A 25,069-nucleotide genomic window follows, 5' to 3' on the forward strand; every position below is an offset into this window, starting at 1 on the left:
TTATGTGACTTGAAGACTGTCCCTGCTGCTGGTGTTGTGGGTTGAGAGTGAACACCATGATAGTGCATGCTAAAATATGATGTAAAGATTGTAATGCTGAAGGAATCTGGGCATTTCTAATACCTAAAAAGTAGCACATTCACGCAGTGTGTGTGAGGATTGCTTAGGATCTATCCTGGTTGGTAAAAAGATTGACGTTTCATCTTTAAACAGCTACAGAATACTGTAACACGTTTTACTACAAAGAAAAATGATCCTGTGCCCTTTACTTACTAGTTTTTTAGTGACTGTGTTTTATGTTTGTCTTTATGCTAAATAACATTTTGTAGGTTTACAGACCAAAAGATGTCACATTTCATCTCAGCCCTCAAACATTCAGGAGCAAATGGAATGTAAAATTAGGGGAAGGGGCTAAGCAGCAAAGCAATTGAGAAATGAACAGGCGAGACCTGTACTTAGAAGAGGCCCTGTTGTGATGGGGAACGGGGGGAAGGCAACTGGGCCACTAAAAATGAACTTAAATACAAGTAGAATGGTTTAAACAGCAGGTCACTTCACCTTCATCAAGTAGATGCACAAAACTGATTGTAAATCATGGAAAGGGGCCTTACGTGCGATAGATGAAAACTGCCTAATCTCATTTTGTAATTTTGAGGAAATCCCCATATATATACTGCAAAGAGCATTGATGGAATGTTGCTTTAAACACGTTTTATTTGTTTATTTTTTTTACAAAACTTAATTCCCCTTAAAATGAATTGCAATTACCAAGCAGCCTGATGTGGCTGTACCTGGGAAACCCTTGATGCAAGGTCCAGGTAGCGTATAAGATTATTAGAGCCCTGTTGGAACAGCACTTTCTGTAGGCCAATTCTGACAAAAAATATATACAACTAAAATTATCTGTGAACAAAAACAAATTACTTAATCTGTTCTGCTTCTTTTACACAAAGGTCATCAAACAACCTTTTTTCCTGTACAGTCGGACTCAACATACAATTTTTTTTATTTTGTTTTAATTTTTTTAATATTTTATCCTGCCAAATTAAAAAAAATATATTATGGCAGCCGGTTTGTTTTTTTTCCAAATTCACTAACAAAAAAGGAACATTGAATCCCTTTAAAAGGACAAGCTTACAGTTAAAAAATTACAAGCTCCAGTAAAAATACAGCAAGTGCCTACATTATATGAACCAACCAATAACGATATTCATTCCAGAAAAAAAGGGAAGAGGGAAAGAAGTGAAAATAAGTACAGGTCAGGAATGTGATTTTTTCTGCAAAGCAATAACAATATTGAGCACTTTTTTCCTACGTACTTTTTCTACATGGTGTAGCAATCACCGCTGAATCCCCATATACAAGTTTTTATACATTTTGAAATAAAAATTCAACACCCAAGGCAAGAAAAATTGACTAAAACTCAGACTTTACAGTTACAGTGACAAGAACAAATTTATAGACCCACCATTTAAAATTTACTGCAACATTTTCAAGGAAAAGATTTTTTTCTGTTTTTGTAAAATGCCCAGGCATTCTCCATTATTACAAATACTGGTCCACTTTTACAGTAATCAAGAAATTTTAATATATATAATATATACTAAAACCCCGTCACCAAAGGAAAAACAATATATATATACATGGCCATTATGGCATTTTAAAACCTATTAAGCAAACTTTGAAAAAAAAATATCGCTCAAACACACATACACACAATTTCTTTTACCCTTGTATGTATTCAATACTGTAAACGTATCTTAAGACAGAGTGCACTAATTTAACTTTAAAAAAATCTGCCGTTGTTCCTGAATTGTTTTAGTTTCCATTCAACGATAACAACTCGTAACTTGTGTCATTTCAGTTTCAATTCAGCAGTAAATAATTTCCATTCCATTTTCTAAGCAGCGTTGTCCTGAAAAAAAAGGCTGAGAATAATTCAGCTAATGGACGTCCGAAGTTGTGCTGGGTTTACATCTTCATTAGATTGGCTCTTATGGCATTTTCATGTCCACTGTCTTCAACCAGGAATTTGTTTAAGTAAATGTGGATTGTTTAAAAAAATGTACTTTTCTCGTTTTACTATTTTTTAAATGTCTTTTTGTTTCACAAAAAAATGTTTTGCATTTGTCTCAAGAGACTCAAATAGGAAGATCAGTTTTCAAGGCACTCACATCAAATTGAATGGCAGTAGAGAAACTGTCCAATATATTACGTTTTATTTTATAGTGCCAGTATTGTGAATGCCATGCTTAGCAACACCGGCACTGAATCTCAGCGGTTCCCTTATAGTTTAAGCCCAACCTCGGGCCAAGTAGATTATACTATGGTGTAATTTCTTGTTTAGAAGCCATTCAAACTCAAACAAAAGTTTTAAAGTGCGGGTCAACATAATTAAAATCTCTAACCTTTATCATCCACTGTTCTTGCTAGACCTAATAGCTAAATAACGAAAATGGGAAAAATCGAGCGAATGCACTATATGTCTGCTATAATACATAGCTCCAAACAGTTAACATTACTGGAGTTTGTGATTAGCTTGTCTTCTTACAATAACATTATTGTGCATTATATGAGATAACTAACTATAATTCTGATTAAACACCAAACCAATCAATAAGCATCCGAAGAGATGCTACTGTGTATATAACTCACCAACACGATCAAGGACAGTAGCAGTGCACTTAAAATAGTTAATATGCACAAGTATGCTAAACTGTTTTTTTCGTGTTACAAATGTGGAATTTCATTTTTCAGGACCCATTTTAGATATCCCCCCAGTGAGGTCTCACAACCAGATATTCTGCTGTTATTTTGAGACAAGTGACAAAATTATTACAGCTTGATGTATATCACTAACATCAGGGTGAATATCTGCTCATAATGCACAATAAGTATGCTATTGCCACGTTTACTGTAGCTGCCTTCAATCAAAAACATCTCCTATTTAAGTACTTGTCCATGTTGAAATTTGCAGAGAAAAGGCCTCTTATCATTAGTGACATCAACAGTGCTACATATCAGTTCCAATTACGAAAGAAAGTTAAGTGCTACAATTTCAAAGATTGTTATCCGCTGTACAATTTTTTTCTGATCTCCATGCTTTAAAGGAAAAAAAAAGAGAAAAGAAAAGTTACTTAAGTTTTGGCTTCTTTGCAAGAAATTACACATGCTTAGCTTAAATTCAAAAAAAGCAGCAGCCCAAAAATGATAATTTAAAAGATATGCTCCTCCCCTACAACGCAAGTAATCTCAGGCTACTAGAGGGTAAAATTAAAATGGGATACCCAACAAAATGTAAAAGAACTTTAAACAACAAGAATAAAAAATAAAAGTACCTGCACATGCCAAAAATTACAAAAACCCAATAAATACAGAAATTATTGCACAGTTAAAAGGCTCCACATTTTACTGCCTTAATCAACCCTTGGGTTTAACAGAACTTTGTAGACACAGGTTATATTTAAGTGTCAGCATCTGGCACTTAAATAGTTACGCTAAGTTATACTTAAAGAGGCAAGTTAGGTCAGCTTTTCTCAGTTGGCAATAGACTGTACAAATTAAATGGTACCCAGACCCCTGAATTAACCCAGTTGAGGGGGCTTAGCTTCTTTCTGCCTGCTCAATTTTTACATCATTTGTAAGCAAATGTTCTCCATGCCACTTTTTCATATGTTTCTCCAGGGTGCTGTAAACACTGAAGGGCATCTGGCACATGTCGCAGTGGTAGACCTCCTTACCTAGCTGGCCATGCGTTTTCATATGACGTGTCAGCTTGCTGCTCTGGGCACATGCATAGTTGCAGAGCTCGCATTTGTAAGGCCGCTCTCCAGTGTGGCTCCGACGGTGCACCGTGAGGTTGCTGCAGTTCTTAAAGACTTTGCCACAGTATTCGCATGTATCACTCCGCCGTCCCTCCTTGGAACTGGGCCGACCAGGACCGATGTGCGGAGTGCTGCCTCCACTTGCTGTCCCACTGCGCCCTGAGAGACCCCCATCTAGCATGTCACCTGGTGGAGTAGAGAAACGCAGGCTTCCATTTTCTGAAGAATGTTCAGATGAGGTTGCAAAGGGGGATTGTCGGGAGTCTGTGAATCCTATGAATGGATCCTTCATGAAGTGCCTTGACGCTGCATATCCAACCAGCCACTGCGAGTAAACATTTTCTTGTGGGATCATTGGGGCTGGCGGTAACTCCAATTCTTTCTCTACCTTTATTCTTTTTGAAGATGAGTTATTTAAACCAGGGCTTGTGATTGGAGTTGGCTTTCGAGGGAGCAAACCATGAAAAGGTTCCCCTGGGCCAAAGTTCCTACCGTTGACTGTCCCTTCCTCATTATGCTCAAGTTCTCGTCTGACAATGTCCTCATCACCAGGATGCCGCCGACACAGGTCTCGTGGGTCATTGGACCGCTTCATGAAATGGCTCCGTTTCTGTTTCTCAGCTAACATGTCATTATATTGCTGCAAGGCCCCAAGGCCTACATTCTCCATGACTTTTCCTAGCATAATGGATTTTTCGTCGTGTAGGGGCTTGGAACCATTTTCTCTGTTTCGGCTAATTTCTGAGTCCATACTGAAGCTAGATTCTGGTCTACTTTCATTTTCAAGTTCCTCTTCTTCCTCCTCTTCCTCTTCCTCCTCTTCCTCATTATCATGCCCCAGGGAACGATCGCTTTCATTTCTGAAATCGTTATCATTGGATTTCCCTCCTTCTCCAGTTAGATCGCTTGTGCCTGGCTCAGGAGAACTTGTGGTGGACAGTCCATCCTCTGACCTGCCAGTCATGGAGCCAGACTTGTGCATATGTGTTTTCATATGGCGTTTCAGCTTACTGGCTTGAGAACAGGCATGGTCACACAGCTGGCATTTGTATGGTTTCTCTCCTGTATGACTACGACGGTGTACTATAAGATTGCTCTGAAACTTGAATGTTTTTCCACAAAATTCGCAGGACTTGCTCTTTGCTAGGGGTTGGGGCGGAGTAGTACTATTAGGAGGCATTGGTGGTAATGGTGGCGGAGTACTTAAAAAAGGTGATTTAGGGCTTGGCTGAAAAGGGTTCAACATACGATGCATAGGGTTGCCACGGTTGGGTGAGACAGGAGGAGGAGTGGAATTGTTACCTGCCAGTTCTCGAAGCCTTCTGGAGAAATCCATTGCTGGAGACTCAATTGCCATGGGGTTGAGACGCATAACTCTGTCAAAGGCACTGGGATGCTGAGCAACTAACCCCATTTCTTCAGCACTAAGGCGATGTGGGTCCAGATGGTGGCGCGGGGGTGGGCTAAATAGTGGCGGAGTGTTGGGAAGCCGAGCATCAAAGCCAGGGTGTTCACGCAGGATGGGTCCTGTCATTCGTAAAAGACTGAATGGGTTGGTATCGCCCAGGAAGTTCATCAGCGGGGACGGTGCAATACTCTCCGGTCCCAGAGGAGGAGGGATGGTGATGCGTGGTGTAAGTGAACTGCTAGAAGGGCTTGCCTCAAGGTAGATGCGAAATCCATGGGTGTTCTGGGCATGCTGAAGCAAGAACCACGCACTGTTAAAAGGCTGCTTGCATGTTGTGCAAATATAGCTTGAAGGCTCATCTTTACCTGTAAAATAAAAACAAACGTGTTTTAAAATAATATACAATGAATCACATCAATATTATTTTCCAAAATATTTTAATCTGAAAAGCAAGCTTCAGTGAAATACGCTTTTGACTGAAGGCATAAAGTATATAGATATATGATTACTATACAAATCTTCCTGCTTTTCCTAAGAAAACCCTTAAACAGCCCAAGCCAAAGACGAACAAGCTTTGCTTTGCCAGAATATTTGAAACATCATCACAAATTTACAGTTCAGATAAACACTCAGAAAGCTTTGCACTATGATAATATTTGCTACTCCTATCCAAATTCTTTTGAGCTCAGAAGGAATTGACAGCCCCTTGGTGTTTTAAACTATTGGCCCACAAGTTACTCAGGCCCACAAGTTACTCACAGATCATTCCACAGGGTGCATTAGCCCACTAGTCCATTTGCTGGGCTACAGTCTGCTGCCACGTACTGTACCATTACGCAGCAGCAAGACACGTTTTTAATAACCGTACACTTTACATAAGGATAGTCATTCATTCACTCATTCATGGGGTGGTCAGCTGAAAACGTGGGAGTCCTCAGCGGTGACTGCATAAATATGTTTTCCTGCAGTAAGTTGGAAAATAGTTATAGTGGTACCCCTTTAAACCTCTAGTTAAAACATGCACCATGACATAGGGATCAGCGTGCAACTTATTAAACCTTATTGACTTCTGTTTGTATGAAACAGCCAATTGGGTCGTCAATGCCAGTGTAATTTGGTTCTGGTCTGGACACTCAGACTGTACGGAAGAATATCTTATGGTAACAAAATATGAATGTTCTCTAGGAAAGGCGGGCATTCATTATATATATATATATATATATATATATATATATATATATATATATATATATATATATATATATATATATATATATGTGTGTGTGTGTTTCTAAGTGTTAAAGGGAGCCTACCTCTTCCCAAATCACCTGAGTGTATGGGAAAACAATGCCACACTACAGTGACGCCAATGCATATTACCTGTCGTAGTGTTAGGGTGTCAGTCAAGCAGAGGTGCCCAAAAGGTGTCAGCTTGATGGGCAGGACAATTAAAGTTTTACTTTTAAGATGGAAATGTGGTTGCTACTGAGCCATACATCGTAGGAAAAAGGCACCCGAAATGCCTTACATTTATTATATACAAAACTTGAAGTTAACCTACTTCCTAAGATACCCAAGGAACTGTAACTACAGAAAAAAACATGGTGAGTACGAATCCGCACTTCACAGAATATAAATGTGCAGTGTAGATTCGACACAGTTATCCCACAGCATGCAACAACTTGATATATCATAAAATCAGTATGGATGTCTTAATGCCAACTTTGGAAGTCGCTGCTTTCAGAAGCCATATTTTGACAAATAGAAGTACACTGGTTTATTCGTCTAGACATAAGATTCCTCCTGCATTAATGTTTTTTTTCCAATTTCTCTAGAAATGTATGCACACTTGATTCCTGTCAAATAACGGGGTGATGGCCTGATTTGATTTCGGGCTTGAATATATGCAAAATACACGTTGGTCCTGCTTTGTAATTTTGAATGACTTCATCTTTTCATCCCTTACCTCTGTCACAGAGAAAACCTACACAAATGAGGAGCACCACTTCCCACATAGATACAAGACTGTCACTCGCAAAGACTTCTTCAGTCAATGCCTGATCAGCATCGCTGAGTCTGGATGCCCCCTCTCATTTGCCTCGAGGCCTCGGTGAAATAATCCAATCAGAGTCCCCGCCAAAACAAAGGAAAAACAAGCACCGGTCCCTCTTCTCTTTTATGACGGTGAACCCTCATCTTACATTCAATAACAGGATACACATGCCTGAGAACTCATTGGAGCTGGCCCATGTTGGATCCCGCCTCTGTCAGAGAGGGTTCATGCTTTCCTCCAGGTACAAAGCATAATCACAATTAAGTTCCAGTGAAGAAGATGTAAATTGTGAAATACACTGTATAGAAATCCTCAGTCTGCCACCTAACAGGGGCACCAAATTTAAGGTGGATGGAGGTGTTTCAACACACAATGTGATATATGAAATGCATTCTAAGCCAGTGGTTCCCAACCTTTTCACTTCTGTGGAACCCCACTTTATCATTACTGGAACCCTTGGACCCCCACTGAATCATTATTGGAATCAGGGGACCTCCCCACTGAGTTATTACTGAAAGCTAGGGACCTAATCTGTTAATATTATTTAATTTTCTAAGCAGTCGCGGAGCCCCTGTGGTGGCATCGTGGGCCCCCAGGGGTCCCCGGACCACAGGTTGGGAACCACTGTTCTACACTATATATTTGAGTTCTTCCCATATTGATGTTGGGCACAGTTAAACCAATAGATAAAAAATAAAAAGGTAAATAAAGTGTTCGCAAAACCCTCTTGGACCCTGCAAAAGCTATTAACTGTTCAGTCCTCTCACCCTCACATCTCCTCGACCTTCAACACACCTTGGTATCATGCTTACATATAATTATAACCAAGCCAATGTTAACAAATCTACAGGCAAATGTGGCCACAAAAGCTCCATATTTCATGTCACACCTTCTGCCCAAATGTTACTACTGCATGAACATTCAGTAGAATTGGATGTGGACTAAACATCGAGTGTTTTTTTTGTATTTACTACCAAGTCTCTGATGCACATAATCTAAATTATGTGGCAAGGTTGTATAACTTAAGTGGCAAGAAAAGTCAAACTTTATTCCAAGTTTTGTGGCAGCTTTTTAGGGTCGAGCCTGTGTTGCATGCGCTCGTGCATGTGTATCGCAGCGAGACGCTTTAGTGTTTAGAAAAGGGCTCGGAGCCCTGTCAACGTCACGTCAGTGTTTTTTATTGGTTCGTGGGCTTGCCTAATAAAATCTGCTTGCTTTTATTAGTCGAAGGCACGCATACGTCATGCCTTTTCCGGTGGCTAGCCCTCCTCGAGCGCAGCGACCAAGTACAGAAAACATGCGAGGCTCGCTGTTTTCCATCGGGCTCATGGTCTCTTTTTCTCTAATTTACGAGCGCGATCTCGTTTGGCAGAAGTCGAGCGCTTTACATAGTTAATTTCACTTTTTCGGGTTATGTACATAAATGCACTTTTGCCCGAAAGGTGAAAAGTTGGGTTAGGAGTTTACAACGCAATCAGCTCTGACATGAGCAAACGCGAGACCCGTTGCATTGCAAATGCTTGTTTCATTTATTTGCACTTTTTATAACATCATTTGGTGAAATGTGCAAATTCTTCAAACTATATTGCAATTTTGCTACATTCATACATATGTGGTTAACAGTGCAGCCACTTAATCTCATAAATACAGTGGTGTGCACCACTGTCTGTTGTCTTATCAACAATTTATTTATGAAAGGTGTACAAAACCTAAACCTTCCCAATCCAATAAGTGCTGATTATTAGCTGCACTTTTAAGAAGACAGTTGTTTCAAGGTAACTCTCCCCAACTAAACATGTAATATAGAAAATACCTAACAGGTAACATGTCTAATGTGGTCCTATTATGCTGCCTTAGGGTACTGGTGACATCTACAAACAGCTCGGTCTTCGACATAACCCCTTTTTTGCCTTCCATACCTAGTGAACAATTGAATCTCAGTCTCAAGAGTCACAAGTTTGTTCAACATAGTCAAGAGCAAGACTTTGTAGTGTTAAGTCACTAAGTCAGTGGCCTCTTCATTGGACAAACCAAATGCGTTTCTTAAGAGGGCTGCCACATATTTGTTATTTTTTTTAATAGGTCAGTGTGCATCTATTGGTCGTCGACCCTCTTTTTGCATCTACTCTTTTACTAAACCACTGGTCGAGGCGCTATATGACTCTCTTCTGTTGCTACCGTTACCATCTTTCTAAGGTCTGAAGGAGAAAGGTGGTTCACTCCAAAATGGTACCGGGGACGAATGCTGTGTGTACGTGTTGATGAAAGGAAACGCAAGCCAAACAGCATCACCCACTCAACTACCTCACAGGTTCCAGCCCTTTGTAGTTACCGGAAACGAGCAGAATGTTGCTATGGGAAAAATACCAGGCTTTTCAACACTGAGATCTTAACAAATGGGCAGAAAAAATTTCCCTTTCTCGGCAAAAATACAGTTAGTCACATTACGCTACTAATGTAGTTTACTTTCGTAGGTATCTTCCCCACGGTGCTTGCTGGTACCTCCGACCTGTTCTCAAGAGCACAGGAATAACAGTGAAAGAAACACAGAAGGGATGTTATTGTGCACACATATACAGCTCCAATTCCAGCTCATCACGCACACATACTGTATTCTGGATGGTGTCTGAGAAACTATTTAGAGATTTCTTTTTATATTACTTATTCGAAATAAAACACGTTTGCTTGCCAATTTTCACCAACTCCATTGGGGCAATGCTCTAACCAAGACAGCATTCAGTATGCCATCAAAATGTCTGAATAAAAAGTAAGCTTTAAAAATCGCAGGTTATTTCCAGGGTCATCCCAACAAACTGTACATGCAATATGTTTGCATGTGGAAATAAACGTGATTGATGATCTACATCTATTTGCTTTTTTTAAATAAGCAGTACAACAACAAAAAACAAATCCAATCACACCACAGCTCAAAGAACTTTGTCTGAAATTAAATGAAATAGTAAAAAAGATATAAAGTGTTTTGAAGTTAGGCACGTGTACACAATACCTAAGAGCTAAAATAATGCCCTCTCCTCCACGGGGAGCCAAGGTGAAGCTCACCCAAGATCTAAACATGGTGCCAATCATCAGCAGGCTGTAGCATTGTATTGCCTGTTACTGCTGTAACTGACGTGCTAGTAGGCCCAAGTAGTAAGCCTTGCCAAGTTTCCAAGTAGTAATCCATTCTGAAGAGTGAGAAAAATGTCCTTTTGTGTGAGAAACACCACTCCCAATAAATGCTCCAGCTGGACAGCTCCTCGAAGCAGTTGAAAAAGAGGCACTGGAAGTAATGTTCAAACTTTGTAACTATCATGCCATTAAGACATCAACCGGAATTGTGCCAACTGGCGAGCAAGTGTTTTGAACAGACAAGGGAACCCAAGGATGAATAGGGACCAAGGGTAATCATAAAGCTGTAAGGAACATGGGTACATAAGCATACATACAATACACTGATGCCCTAAATGCACAAAAATCTAATTTGTTCATATAAATAAATCGCTACTTGTTTTTTACTTTCTCTGTGCGTGATTTTTGTATATTTAGGGCATCAGTGTGTTATATGTATACTTAGGCACCCGTGTTCCTTAAAGCTAACTGCTGAGCAAGAGCTAAGATAGCATATACATATAAACCAGCAATGTTTCTGAATGTGTCATGTTTGAATAAGGTTCACATGTCACTGCTCTCGTAATAAATAGTACAATCTTGTCAACTTATGTTAACACCAAAACACTAAGAAAGGCTCCATCTCGTCAACTGGCACTCCAACTGACCAATGATAATTCAATAAACAAGCTATCCAAATAGCTAACTGACCAACAGTGCTCTCCAGAACACATGCATGTGTTTTTGTACCTGAAAAGTATTGATTGGTACGGTTATCATGCCTGCAGACAATGGCTTTGACCCAAGCAACAGACTCATCATAAGCTTAATTTAATTTATTAATTACTGTCAGAATTAGGTCAGCACTGTTATCACTTCTAGCTGTTTGAAGAAATGGTTATTTGATGTTTGCGTAAGAGGGTCAGGGTTTGCTAGGATTTTTTTTTAATACTTATTGAGTTTGGTCATCTGCAGTATTGCTGATTATTTACTCCACAGTAATTACTTCATCTTTTATGAAACGGTAGTGGGGTTGGCGTATGCAAAGCAAATTAAACATGCAATCAAGAGTGTTAACTTCAGCTGTTTTGTCAAGAACGACTTAAGCAGAACTGCCCAGAGAACTGTGTCAGTGATTGGCTAATGATCTCAAGGGTATCCTTTGCTCACACTTTCTGCTACTGAACTTCATTCCATGCTTAGGTTTGGAAATGAAACGTATCTGCACATGGCCTCGGTTCCTATGTCTTTCTGGATCCAATGTATATCTTTGGCTGTCAACAAGAGTTAAGTCATTACTCACTCGTTTTAAGTCTTCTGTTTTAATAGTAACAATATAGACGTCATTGACATATAACAACTATTATTTGACCACGGAGTGCGACTGGATTGGTCTACTATGCTTAATATGTCTTATCGAGTTCACATTGCTACCCCTATCTTATTCTTGGCAAACTTACAATGTGTACTTGTAAAGATTAAGAGTCATGTTGTCGATAAATCCACATTACAAGTGCTGGGGAAATATTGTGCACTGAAACCACCCAAAGGAATTACGGTTACAAAGATGTTAGTGTGCCTTTTCTGCACTCGATTCTAATTTTCTCACCTTGAAATATGATATAATGTCCATAGAGGTCTTTAGTTCCGGTTTTATCAAGGGTGTTCCCCCTACTGAGTTATTCTGAATTTGTTGCAGTGCGGTATCCATTACAATTTTTAGGAGCACAAATGGGATATGCTCAAAGCAGGGAAAAGCCTAACTGCATAGAATACAAATGTACTCATTCACTCATTTTGCCACCTTAAAAATGTGGCCCTACTTTTTGACCCATTAAATGGTTACAGTGTAACACAAAACCTGCAACTGCACTGCGACCCTGCCCTTGTTAAAGAAATACTCGAATAACATGAAGTATAGTGATTAAGAGCAAAAGAGGATAAAATTCTTACCATCTTTTAAACATGTCCCAAGATACAAGGAACTGCTAAGGCAGAATTTAAATAAACAACACTAAACTTGAGCATTTTTAACAGACGTGTGTCCCTAATTTCTGTTTGGGACATCAGACGCATGCTGTGAACCATTTAGTGACGGAAGAAATGCAACACAGCTGAACGAATGTCAGTGTTTTACCTACACGTCCATACTGTTTAAAGAGTGAGGATGGGCAAGCTAGAGCTCTGGTGGTCCTTGCAAATCCCCATTCACAATCCAGGCCTTGGAGTCATCATTATAACTGGTGAACGAACCACTATATTGCTACATGTCATCACTTCTTTTGCAATGCAAACCATTCCTGTTTCTTTAAACCAACAGACTCCCCACGTTCAACGCTAACAGGAGATGCACGGGCTGTAAATCTTGCTCTAATGGAATTTACATTTAGCTATGTGGACATAATTGACGTTATAGAGAGCCTGGATACTGTGTTATGTAAGTTATCTAATACAAAGGGGACTCAATAATGAAACAGTGCAAACACGTGGTAACATATGTATATTGTTCTGGGTGGTGTTACAGCAAAAATGTTCAGGTCTTCAGGGATTTATAAACCTCAAGAAAACAGCAGACATGCACTTGTAAATGTGTGTCATTTGTCTTTAAAGCTAAAGGTTATTACCTTGATCTGAATATGTAGTAACAACCCAGTAGAGTGGAGATGCTGGGGAAAGCCTGAATAGTTAAATTGTATGTAATGATAGACAATTATAGAGTAGAAACTGGACTTAACAATAGATGCAGATTTGCCAGAGCCTTATGTAAATGCATTTCACTCTATGATTCTACATCTAGAATAACATATATTTTCTGTATACATTTTACCTCCCATGCATAGATACATTTAATTGTGTGTACTAAATGTGTCTGGGCTCACACACATTCACACTTGTGTTTACTTATACATGTGTATACAAATAAATGAATATGTGTGCCATACATCTGTGCATGTACTCTGTTGTATGTGTGTGTGTGTGTGTGTGTGTGTGTGTATATATATATATATATATATATATATATATATGTACATATATATATATATAGTATAGCAACGCATTGATGCGTAGACGTCTATGCACACGTGAACATGTACATTTGTTTATGCATTCGGCAAAACAACTAAACACTCCGATGCCAGCTTTTGCACACTCATGAATACAAATGCTACCACCTCAGGGTTCTTGAAAAAAACTACGATTTGATTTTGTAAATACATAACGATACACATTCTACTTGTAGAACTATGTAAACGTTTATGTTTAGGAAAAGAAAAATCATGTTGCTCTTTATTTTAGAAATATTAAGCAGAATTTTAAAAAGCCAAACCTATATGATAAGCAGGAGGGCCATCTAAGAAAAAAACCTAGCACGAGAACAGTGTTGCAGATGTAAAAGAGATCATTGTTTCTATGTATTTGGCACTGACACGGTTTAACTTCAGCTGTGACAGAATTAGGTACATTCCACTTTCTGTTAGCCGTTTAGGGGTTTTGAACAACACACAACAGTAACTATGTCTTGCAACAATGCGCTCTCCAGGTCAGTGGCCCACACGCACAGTTTTGAGTACAATTTCTGTTTTCCAAGTTGAATCCACTTTTTCAGGAAACTGTAAAAATAAACGCGGAGATCGATAAAAATGTTAACTGGGTCAGCACTCGCATCTTTGAAGTCAAACAGTTTGCAAATGGCGCTTAACTAGGGACGCACACCGGGGCAGGCGCAACATACGTCATGCGTCGTGGGCAGGCCCGAGCCGACGCTCAGACCGATGGCGTCACTGAGGACAGGACCATGTACCACTAGGGTCCAGGTTAACCACGCGCATTCTTAGAATAACTCATGCTGACATGTCACAGAGTACAAAAGTCACCAGCTAGTGAATGTTCTTTTTCTGCACTGCAATTAAGACAAATCAATACGACGTGCCACAAAAGGTATTTTACTCTCAATAAGAAACTCGGGCTGAGTTTATTCAGAATATTTTAGCGCTTCCCCCAGGGATTTTGGTCCGACGCAGATGGCAAATAAAGTACTGAGCCTCGGGCTACAGCACATTATGCTAATTCTAATGTCAGATGTACTTTAATATACAGCTCTATTTAATCACCCCATTATTTCACATTTCCATATGAAAAACCTGCGGCACTTCTGCAGAGCTTTCACTCTGCGACAATGCCAGCTCCCTTCAACCCTCTCACCAAGCAGGCGTAAGGAAGACCGGCCATTCTCACCAACCAAAACGTTATGGTTTTAAAGTTTATCTTCCTGAATAGTGACATCGAGGCGAACAAAACCGCTCAGCTTAACATCAACTAAAATATGGAAAAATCAGTAAATACACTTTATTTTTTGAGGGTGGAGAAACATTACATGAAGAAAATTAAAGTATAAAATATCAGATTCGTTTAGTTTAGAGCGGTCTTCTCCAAGCAAAGAAAATGCTATGCTACTGTTAAGGAGTTCAGAAATCGGATGACACATCACTATGTTTTATTAGAACATAGGAATGTTGGGAGCCCACTGAAAACAACTGAGTGGCTCCGGGTTGATAATGGCTAGGATAATGGCTAGTATAAGCCTTCTGCGCCACCATTCCAATGTTTGTCTTTCTGTTTCTCCCTTTTTAATTTACAACATGCTACCCTCAGTGGGTGGAATGTTCTAATAGCCTAATATCCTTTCTGCTGAGGGTTGTACCCATTGTTAAAGGCCCCCAACCTCGTAGTAGGCCCTCCCTTGCAGTTCTGTACTTTAACTCAGGTTCAGGGCCTTGAACAACCGGTATAGCCCTCAGCAGTGGGCTACATGACTATATTAGAATAGTCTGTGGTTATGGTAGTGGATCAAGGTGTTTAGGGTGAGGGCACTAACTAGCAATAAAGACCTGCTTTTCACATGTCTGAAGCTTGTTATTTAATAATGCTCCATCAACCAATTACAATCTGAGTTGCACAGTGTATTCTACTGCTGCAGCTGCTTAGCTCTTCTCAAGGTGTGGACATGTAATCCCTTTACAACCAACATTATTTAGCACGCACAAGAAGCAGAAGTGTATAATTTGGGTTACCTTTTTTTAAATAAATCCTCAGTTTATTAAATGCTTCCTAGAAACATGAACTATATTTTAGTAGTGTTAATGAATATTAGAGATGGACCTCTCACTGAGATAAATGTTCTTTACCATATCTAGTTTGTATATGTGCATTTGCTTGGATGGTATAAGCAGGACCACTAGAATTTTGAAGAAAGGGAGAAGCAAATTATATGCCAGGGTTTACCAAATTATGTGGCAAGAAAATGTAAATGATGCAGTTTAACGGGGCATATAATCCGTGATAGTAATATTCTTTTTAGTTTATTCATATACACTTTAACACTGTCTGGACAGAGGTCTCACCTCGTTAGCATTAGAATGAAACCAAAATATAGCAAAATGCAACTGAAAGGTGAACAGTAAGTCTTTGCCAACTGCCTTCCTTTGCACTGCAAAAACAACAAGGTAGTGGATAGAAAGCTTGAATTACACTGGCAGTCATTCGGGCTGCAGCCCACTCCATATATTTTCCCCCACCATGCTACCTCAGTTTGGACCCAGCCATAAGCAAATTAGTCATGACCCTGATCCGCATGGGAATAGTCCAGCCCGAACTGCCAAGCCAGGGCCTCCCTGAATCAGAACACAGGCAACCCAGGACTGGTTTCACCCTTGTGATGAGCTCTTTAGTCAGGAATAGCTTGGTTACAATGACCCAGTGAGCCCGGGGCCCACGTCTAGCCATACCTAGCACATTTTGAATTAATCTCAGCCACTGACAATCACTCGGGCCCATTTCATTTCCACAGTGATATGTGGAGTGCATTTTTAATAACTTCTGATCAGTTTGATGTGGATTTTTTTTTTTTATCTAGGCATTAGGCAAATGTTCCAAATCTATAATTATGTGAAAAATTCTGCAGCATCTCACAATTTCAGTGGCCCTGGGTTTAACTTATTTGGCAGGCACTATCTCATGATAAGGTCCTTATGAACATTCATTGATTCTTAAATGAATGAATGAAATAGTTAGGATCAGCTGTAGTACATTTAAAAAGGCTATCCCTTGTGGGAGTTTTGGAGGACGGGCAAAAGCTAAGTTCCAAATAGTGCACTGCAGTAATGCAGGTAACTTTGATCATCAGCATACATCAACAAATTAGGGTGGATATGGGAACTAGATGCACTAACCTGCCTATGTTCCTAGGTCTTAATTTCATCCAAATCAAACCCTTGAATCCTCTGTCGAGATGTGTGACACCGAGGCCTTTTTCCCAGCAAACCAAGCACTTGTCTGCTAAAAGAGAATGAACAGTCACTGACTATAGAAAATGCAGTATTCGTTCGGCAGTCTCCGAGTTGTAATGGCTTTCAGTCAATGCCATCCAGTGCCAGGAATGAGCCATCATAAAATGAAACATGTTTTTATAGTAGGCCAAAGCCCTTTCAATATAGAAAAACAATGTTTTTATTCTTACAGAAAGGCAGCCCAGGAACAAGGCTGAAGGGCAGGTGTAGCTCATGTGGTTGATACTGCCACTCCTGAAACAGACACAAGGTCACGTGGAGGCCTAATGAAAACAAAGCACCATGTGCCCACCAAATGCAAAGAAAGTAACCAAGAAAGTTCTGAACCAGAATCAAAATGTGTCTATTATTTTACTGACCTCAAGGGAAAAAAGAGAGGAGCTAGCAAGCTGTATTCCTCTTTAGACTAATATACAGAGGTTTTACCGGCACAAGTCCTGCTATTGTCTGTTGAGATCTTGTTTACTGTTTATACACACACAACCTTTGCCCAGCAGGCTGAAAGTGTACCTCCAACAGCACATTCCTTAGTACCAACAAAGAGTGCTTTATAGTGGCGTGGCAGGAAAGGTAGGAGGTCAGAAGTGAATGAAGTTCAGCCTTTTTTTCCTCCACAGCTTTGAATTAGGCATTTGCTTCAGAAGAGACAATCCCCAAACAAGGCTGAACAATGGCAAGTCTCTGCAGAGGGGAGGAGCGCTCTGCCAGTACAGGCTTGCGCTGCTCTGGCGCGCGCCGCTTTCCATCAACATTCCTCTTTTACCTCTGTTTGCTATTCAGAAAAAATGCCACCTCAATAAGTATTGGCGTGCGCCTTAATGAACAATAAATTAAAAACAGTTTGCGTGTAACACTTGACGCCAAAGTGTTACTGCTTCGCAGCACTTTAAAACACGTGCTGATGCAGTAATACTTATTTTATCGAGGTCAGAAGGATAAAAGGGAGAGTTGTCCTTCCCGGATTCGGATCAGTGATCTGCAGGTGGCGCACAGACTTCTGGGGAATGCTCATCAATCGTTTTGTGCGAGAGGAAAAAGAGAGAGAGAGAGAACGAGCGCGCGCAGAAAGGAGCGAGGGGTTGAGAAAGACAGAATGGCAAAGCAGTGGGCAGAATGAGGGAACGCAGGACTGAGGGAGAGAAAGGATGCGAGAGTGAGAGAGGGAAGGAGTTAGAGGGGGAAACGCGAGAAAGTGAACAAGAGAAAGAGTGACAGCAAGTGTGAGCGGGAGCGTGAGAGTGAGACAGAATGAGGGAAAGTAAGATATTGCTAGATACAAAGTAAAACACACCAAGAGAATGAATGTAACAGAAAGAGAGAATGTGAAAGAGAGCAAGAGTTCGAGTTCCTGGGGGATGCTGGTCTTAAAGTCAAAGGAACAGGTACGATTAGTATCGGTGTAGGTCCATATTAGATAAATACCAACTTGCAAAAGAGCATGCTCCTCCCCTCTGTGGTTACCAGCGATACCACCGGCAACTGCTGAAAGCAGGGCGCCCTTTTTACAAGGAGAGGGCTATATATCTGGGATTCGATACATGTGCCCTCATCCAAGCAAAATCTATGTGAGTGTCTGTGTGTGTGTGTGTGTGTGAGTAAAGCGTTACTAATAACAATCCATTGAGTCTTTACTTAAAGAGATTGGGGGTCATGTCCAATATACAGCACACCAGAACTTTCAGAAACACAAGACAGATACACACCCAATACCATATAAACATCTTTGGGATTCTTGATGGCCATTCTTGTTGGCCATCTTGGGTAGAGCTCGGCTGCCTAGAACCAGACCCTCTTGTCATTCATGTAATGTCGAAGACCACATGGCTTGGTTCCCATCTGCAATGACATTCAATATAGAATGACTGTGCCCAGTCAAGAATGAATCCACATTTATACTGGCACGAGACACAGATGTAGACCTCTGGACCCTTTTCTAACCATCACTCACCCAAATCCTAGCTTCGGGACCGTTTTGCCCCTCGGTGACCGCAATTGAAGTACTTTCATCCTAGTTCACGACGCAGCTACCAGATGCCCCGGTAGGATGAGCCACTGGATCTTTTCCTTAGAGAAACGCAGTGGTGAGGCATGGGTCAACTGTTTTGGGAAAAGACTACCGATCCCAGAATGCACTGTGGTATTAAAAAAAGACACAGAGGACTGGGACACAGTGAACCAGTGTCATATGGTAGCTCTAATGAGGGTGTGCCCGTGCAAGCAGCTGCGTTCGTCTCCTCCTTTGTGCTTTAGCTCTAGCGGAGCATGGATTAATTAATTCCGTTTTAGTACAGTAGACACCCCCAGACAGTTAATTCCAGTAGATTTTTATGAGCCGCCCTACACAATGAGTTGTTTTGCTACCTCGCAGATGCACCACAAAAATCATAGGGCGGTCGCTTTCAATTAAACAAAATCCGGATGACAAGGCTAAATGTATCTGTTGGGAAGGGGGATCTCAAGAGAAATCCAGAACACTGCACATGTCCAGAGGTACGCGTGCGCCTTGGACAACATTTCCTAATTTGTGGGGCTCCCTCAGTAATCAGCGAGCACGTTTTAGGACCATTTGACAAAAATCACATGGCTTCTTATGCAGAGCAGCCAGTACGCATTAGGGTACCGCGGCTGTTATTTATTCGGATGAATAATTCCATGAAAATGTTTCCTTTATTTTGGTCCTGTGTTAGATAGATTGCATTCTCTGAACTCAATTATAAGTGTGCTTTGTCGGAATTCGAGCTGAGCCCAGCGAAAAAAAGATTTAAAAGAAAAGAGCGCATGCATTATTTATTCCCGGCACTGAGCACACTCGTGGAATCCCAGTCAATTTCCATCATTATGGAATATGGAAATGATATGAATAAGAAAGACCTCGTCTCGACACGTTATATTGTTGCGCGCTCGTGGAGGACGCAGCACTGCGTTGAGGGCGCGCGGATAACGACTTCAGATAACGGAGATAAACACCGCAACACATCTGAATATCCTTCGCCAATTTTACATTTTCAAAGAGCCCAAGTAGAATGGCTGGATTATTTTGGACAGCACGGCACAATTTAGTAGAGTAAACGAAAACGGCCGCTCGCGCTGGAGCCCGCATTGTACTGGCATATGGAAATCCTGACTGCTAAAAGTAATTTTTGACAGAAAAATACTGCTCGAAAAAATGACCCGGAAGAAGACAGGGTGCTTCTATGGTACCTCGTAAGCAGGCCAGAAACGAAATGAAAGCCTTTCCGAGAACGTGGTGCCTAAACAAGCTATTTTTAGAGCCATCGGGTTTGCTATTCTTCTTAGTTGGAGGAGCACTCGGAATCAGAAAGTCAATTTTTCCTCTATTTGCAGGAGTGCGCCGGTTTTCGCTGGAAAGGCGCCTGTGTTGTGTTTGGCTGCTGTTCATAGACTGCCTTGGCAGGCTTTCCTTGGATAGCGTACAGTGACTATCGCTCTTGCATACAGTAGCACTCGCGTTTCAACCCACCCCGCCACGCGTTCTCCAAGAACACACGGGGCGCAAGAAAATCCCTCCGAGTTGGGATTTTAGAGAGGCTGCAGCCAGGAAAAGACAATGCTTGTAACTGAGACTGGCGTATTAAAGTAGAACATGTGTGCGAAGGCAGGAGAACAAAAACACAAGCATTGCTATCGGAAGTTTGTTTTTAAATTCCATCGCTTCTCGTCGGCATGAAGCTCGTCGACTAAGGTGTTACTGCCTGACAGTCGGCTTTGCGGAACAGGCCTGGCGAACTTCAGTAGCGTGTTTGTGAGACGATTCCACTTACAGCTACAATTGCAACTTCAGAGCATACCCCTCCTCTTCCTTTCGCATCACACTATCCCTAAATTCTACCTTTAAATGAAACAAACATTCTGCAGGTGGGACTGCTGACAGGCCTCACCAGCAAAATCAAATGGTCTTCTGTACCCCCAGGTGCCAGGACGTTGGCATCTGCAAAAAAAAAAAAACAACAGAAACGTGCTGTTTTTCTGTTTCTCTAATGGTAATGAGGACCTTTAAACAGACGACTGAGGTACCTCTGTTAAATCTACAAAATGGCAGCAAATATCAAATGAAAAAGAACAATAATTGAAACAAGTTTTTGAAAGATGAAGTGAGAGTGGATGGGAGGATGATACCCTTCCATCTGTCCATCATCTGTCCGTTTGTTCCAGTTCTCCTATCTCTCCATCTGTCTATGCCATTGCATGCTTATCTATTCTGATATCTGTCCATCTGTTTGTCATTGTTGGAAAAATACATCACACCTAAACAACCTGAACAGAAATTGCTTCTGGTAGATCACAGTAGGCAGACTCACTACATAAAATCCATACTCCTCACCTACACAGGGCCTAACTGGCCTATAGGGCAGTCAGGCAGTGCCTGATAGGCTGGTCTGAAAGAGGATTGTGTGGGCCGGTTTTATGGCCATATGGGTCTGAAGGGGTTTTATAGTTTATTTCTGTATGACCACTTTTTTTTCAGCTGTCTGCTTCGCTAATGGGAGGCACTTTTATTTTGGGGCCCGGGCCTGTTTTTTTTGTCCCATCCTGACCCTGCACTTGTCTACCTCCCTACACTTAGACCTATCTTTAAGCATCCCTCTGCATCATGTGTCAGATTACACTTCCATACATCTATGTCTCAAACTGTCTGTGGCCATCTGATCATCCCTCTTACCACAAATTTGTGCCTATCCTTCAATTTTTATGTCAGCCTGCCTGCTTTTTAGTCAGGCTGTATCTATCCACACTTCCCAACCATCAACCATCCATTCCTTGATCTTCCCTGCTACCATCCATCCATCCTGGAACCATCCGTTCCTGTGTCCATCCTCCTGTAAGTGTTTGTCCATCCAAGTGTATGTCAATCTGCCTGTGTGTTGGCACGCTGGTGTTGATTCTTCTATCCCTTAATCCGTCTGTTTGCCTGTGACTGTCTGTTTTAATCTGCCTGTTCACCTGTGTTTGTCTATTTGTCACTCTGCCTCTACTTGCCTTATCATCACTGTATCAACTGTGTATGTCCAACTATACACCGCTTAGCCTCTCTATATCCAAATTCCAAATATATTTTAAATTTCTGCTTGCAAACGTGCATGGAATCATGATGTCTTTTGCTTAGAAATAGTAGTAAAACTCGCCAATCAGCAATTTTCGGCTCTTTCATGGCATAAAACTTTTCGAATTTTCAAGAAATTGCGCCATCATCTTTCATCAGAAGGTACTGATTTGGTACAGTCAGAAAATTATATTAATTCCGAAATGAAAATCTGATCTGGTCACTAAATGTTGCAAGCAGTTTAAAGAATCTTTCATAAATGAAAGGTGTGTATTCTCTTTTTTGGAGTCATCTGTGAATTATGTCAGTCTAAGCTTCAAAAGTGAACCAGATCCCTTCAAACAAAAAGCTATTCTGTGTATCCTGTGTTCTTTCATTCTGGTGACTACTGATGTCGCAGGTGTGGGCAGACAACGTTTTTTGTAATCCTTACACTGAATGTCCTCTTTAAACCTTGTGCACATCAATGAAGCGTGCACGACGAAAGCCAAGCTGACTTACAATTATCAGAAAAAAATAATTTATCCTTTTTCTAACTAGATTCGAGATATGACTATTTATTCTTAAAACACCGAGCATCTGCTCCCATGCACTTTTCCCCCTTCCTCTTTCGCAGTTGTTTACAAAGGTTCCATTATGTTTTTCACTAATCAGAAAGGCCTGCTAATACACAATTAACATGCAATTATAAAAAAATTAAAATAGCTTCCAGAAGAAGGAAATGTAATTAAGAAGAGAATGCCTCTCAATAAGTGCTTGATTTAACCCATTGTCAGAACACGGTTTAGGTTAGCCCACAATGGAGCGAACAGATGCCAAGGGCAAATGTTAAAAGCAAATAAAAATAGGATCGTATTTTCTATTTAAAATAATAACCCACATTTTGCAGAACAGGCCGCACATCATCTTCTGCATTGTTTGTATTTGAAAAGGTTACAATTTTCCCAACGTAATTTATAAGAAAGGGGCAACGTCCTTACACCTAAGTTTAAATGCAACAGAGAATACACCAGGCCAAGACACAACCACAAAATGGCGGCAAGCAATAGTTCAGCATTAATGCATGAAAATGAAGACTTGTTTATTGAGAACTATAATGGAATACTTACACAGCTGACAATGTGCTTTCTAGCTACTGCAGGTTAAAATATAGAGGTGGAATACACAGCACTCCAGAGACATAAAATGTGTGCCACCTTGCATGCTGCTGGTGTGAAGATGTCCTTCAGACACAGGAACAGGTGCACACACCACACCAACACTACTTTGCCTATAAAAAGATTCTGTCTTCGCCACCGGTCACAGTGGGATGCTTTGTGGCCCCAAGAGATGAAGCAAGGTCCCCAGAGTTGTTATTTCGATGTGTCGGGAGCAAAATAAGTTCCAAGAGAGAATAAATAATGCCAAACATGTACAGGTGCCTCTACACTTTGTATTTGCAGCCGTCAACATATATTTGCGCTTCTGCAGCTGCTGTATTCCCATAGTGGCGTAAAATGGCAGCTCAGTAGAGAAATGATCTCAGAGGCTCTAGCTGGCCTTTTCTCCCTCTGGCCTATTTTATGGCAGAAAAGTATTATACTGAAAAATAAAATATGCAGTCTTTGTTTGCACGGATACTGAGAAATCTGTCAGGCTTCTCAAGCCAAACCATGACTGCAAAGGCCTTTGACAGGGAAGCGATGAAGGAGGCCTGGCTACCATTCAGTTAGCAGGAAGTTCACTTGGGCTTCATCTACTTTAGGGAAAGAAGCGGAGATAAATCAGTGCAGGTAGGGCATCGGAGGAACAGGTAACCAGGATAAACTGCTTGACTAGTCTTATCACCTTGAGATACGATGATTTTAGGTAGCCCTAAGATCCGGTGATGCACTTTGGATGTCATATTTAAAATGGATCTCCTGTGCTATTTTTGCTGTGCTACCTAAACGATGAAACTGAATGGTTTCACTGACTTGCTTGCGTGTGCTATGTTATCACTCGCGCTGATGGTGCCCGGTAATGTCTCTAATGCATAACTAAAACGTACATCAGTTCATTGCCACCTCCCTGCCACCATGCATTCAATGATCACACAGCATCCTGTTGCCATAGCCCTTCCAGCTATGAACATCCCACTAAAGCTAATGCTCCTTTTTACCCCATGCTGCAGCACATGCAACAGGTTCTAAAGGGTCTTGTTAATGGAGTTTGGTCAACAGTGATTAATGCGGCTTAAAGTCTGTCCCAACAATAGCAACGGTTGACCCCCCATTTTTAGCATATGATTAAATAGTGTTGTGGGTTTTCAAACAGTGAGGCCGGAAACCACAAAAAAGTCAGTCATCATAGGAATAGCAGTAGAGAGCTAAAAGCAATAGCTACAAAAAACATGTAGAGAAAAAATGTGAAATATTAATAATTTCATAGCATCTTTCTTAAATTTGCTGCACAGATGTTCACATTATAGAGTCCTTCGAAGAAGGTTCTGCTAAAGTCACTGAGGCCCAGATTATCTTCTGAGCTAGCGGTGTACAGCAGACTCAGTGGAGGAGAAAGAGCTAATTAGACGTTGGGTGAGAGGGAACTGTAAATGTAGTGTTTGCCAACCATCACCAGCAGAAATCAGAATTCTTAAGTTAACAATCATTTTAATGTCAATAACGATTAATGTCATTTTTTATTGCAGAGCAGTTCTATTAAAGCAGTTTCAGTGACCACAGAACAATTCAGATCTGTCCTTGTGCATTGTGCTTTGCTACAGTAACTCAGAAAAAGCCACATAGCCTTCGTGTACGAAGAATTGTTTGGATAATTTATGCAATGTATCCACACTTACCATCTACATCATGCCTCTCTTTCAGCCTCCTGTTTCGTTCCTCGCCAGTATGAAAATGCTGGGTTTATCACATAATCAAAGAACAGGACACATACTTCTTAATTAAAGGGACGGTCCCAAACATTGATTCGAAACTGGATCATAACTACATAAAATGTGACTCTTAAAAAAATTCCACAGTGAAATCTATTCAAATAAAACGATCTTTTGTATTATCTTACTTGGAAAAGTCCCACTATACTATGCATTTATCCATGCATACAGGGAGTGCAGAATTATTAGGCAAATGAGTATTTTGACCACATCATCCTCTTTATGCATGTTGTCTTACTCCAAGCTGTATAGGCTCGAAAGCCTACTACCAATTAAGCATATTAGGTGATGTGCATCTCTGTAATGAGAAGGGGTGTGGTCTAATGACATCAACACCCTATATCAGGTGTGCATAA

The 25,069-nt window shown here is 40.7% G+C and overlaps 1 protein-coding gene across 5 annotated transcripts in view; it reads right to left on the bottom strand.

Moving 5' to 3' along the window:
* Positions 1–731: 731 nt before the first annotated feature.
* BCL11B (BCL11 transcription factor B) overlaps positions 732–25,069 on the bottom strand; it is a 148,834-nt gene continuing 124,496 nt past the window's right edge. For 2 of the 5 annotated variants that reach the window (XM_069208283.1, XM_069208285.1), the window contains exons 3-4: positions 3,741–5,597; positions 1,027–3,102 (exon numbers count right to left, since the gene is read on the bottom strand). In XM_069208283.1, coding sequence (XP_069064384.1) covers positions 3,059–3,102; positions 3,741–5,597 — 1,901 coding nt within the window. In that variant the 3' untranslated portion in view covers positions 1,027–3,058. Of the gene's footprint in view, positions 3,103–3,469; positions 5,598–25,069 lie in introns of those variants that run through there. The other 3 variants (XM_069208282.1, XM_069208281.1, XM_069208284.1) reach the window with 2 other exon arrangements.

This window comes from Pleurodeles waltl, chromosome 9, assembly GCF_031143425.1.
Source record: "Pleurodeles waltl isolate 20211129_DDA chromosome 9, aPleWal1.hap1.20221129, whole genome shotgun sequence".
NCBI lineage: Eukaryota > Metazoa > Chordata > Amphibia > Caudata > Salamandridae > Pleurodeles > Pleurodeles waltl.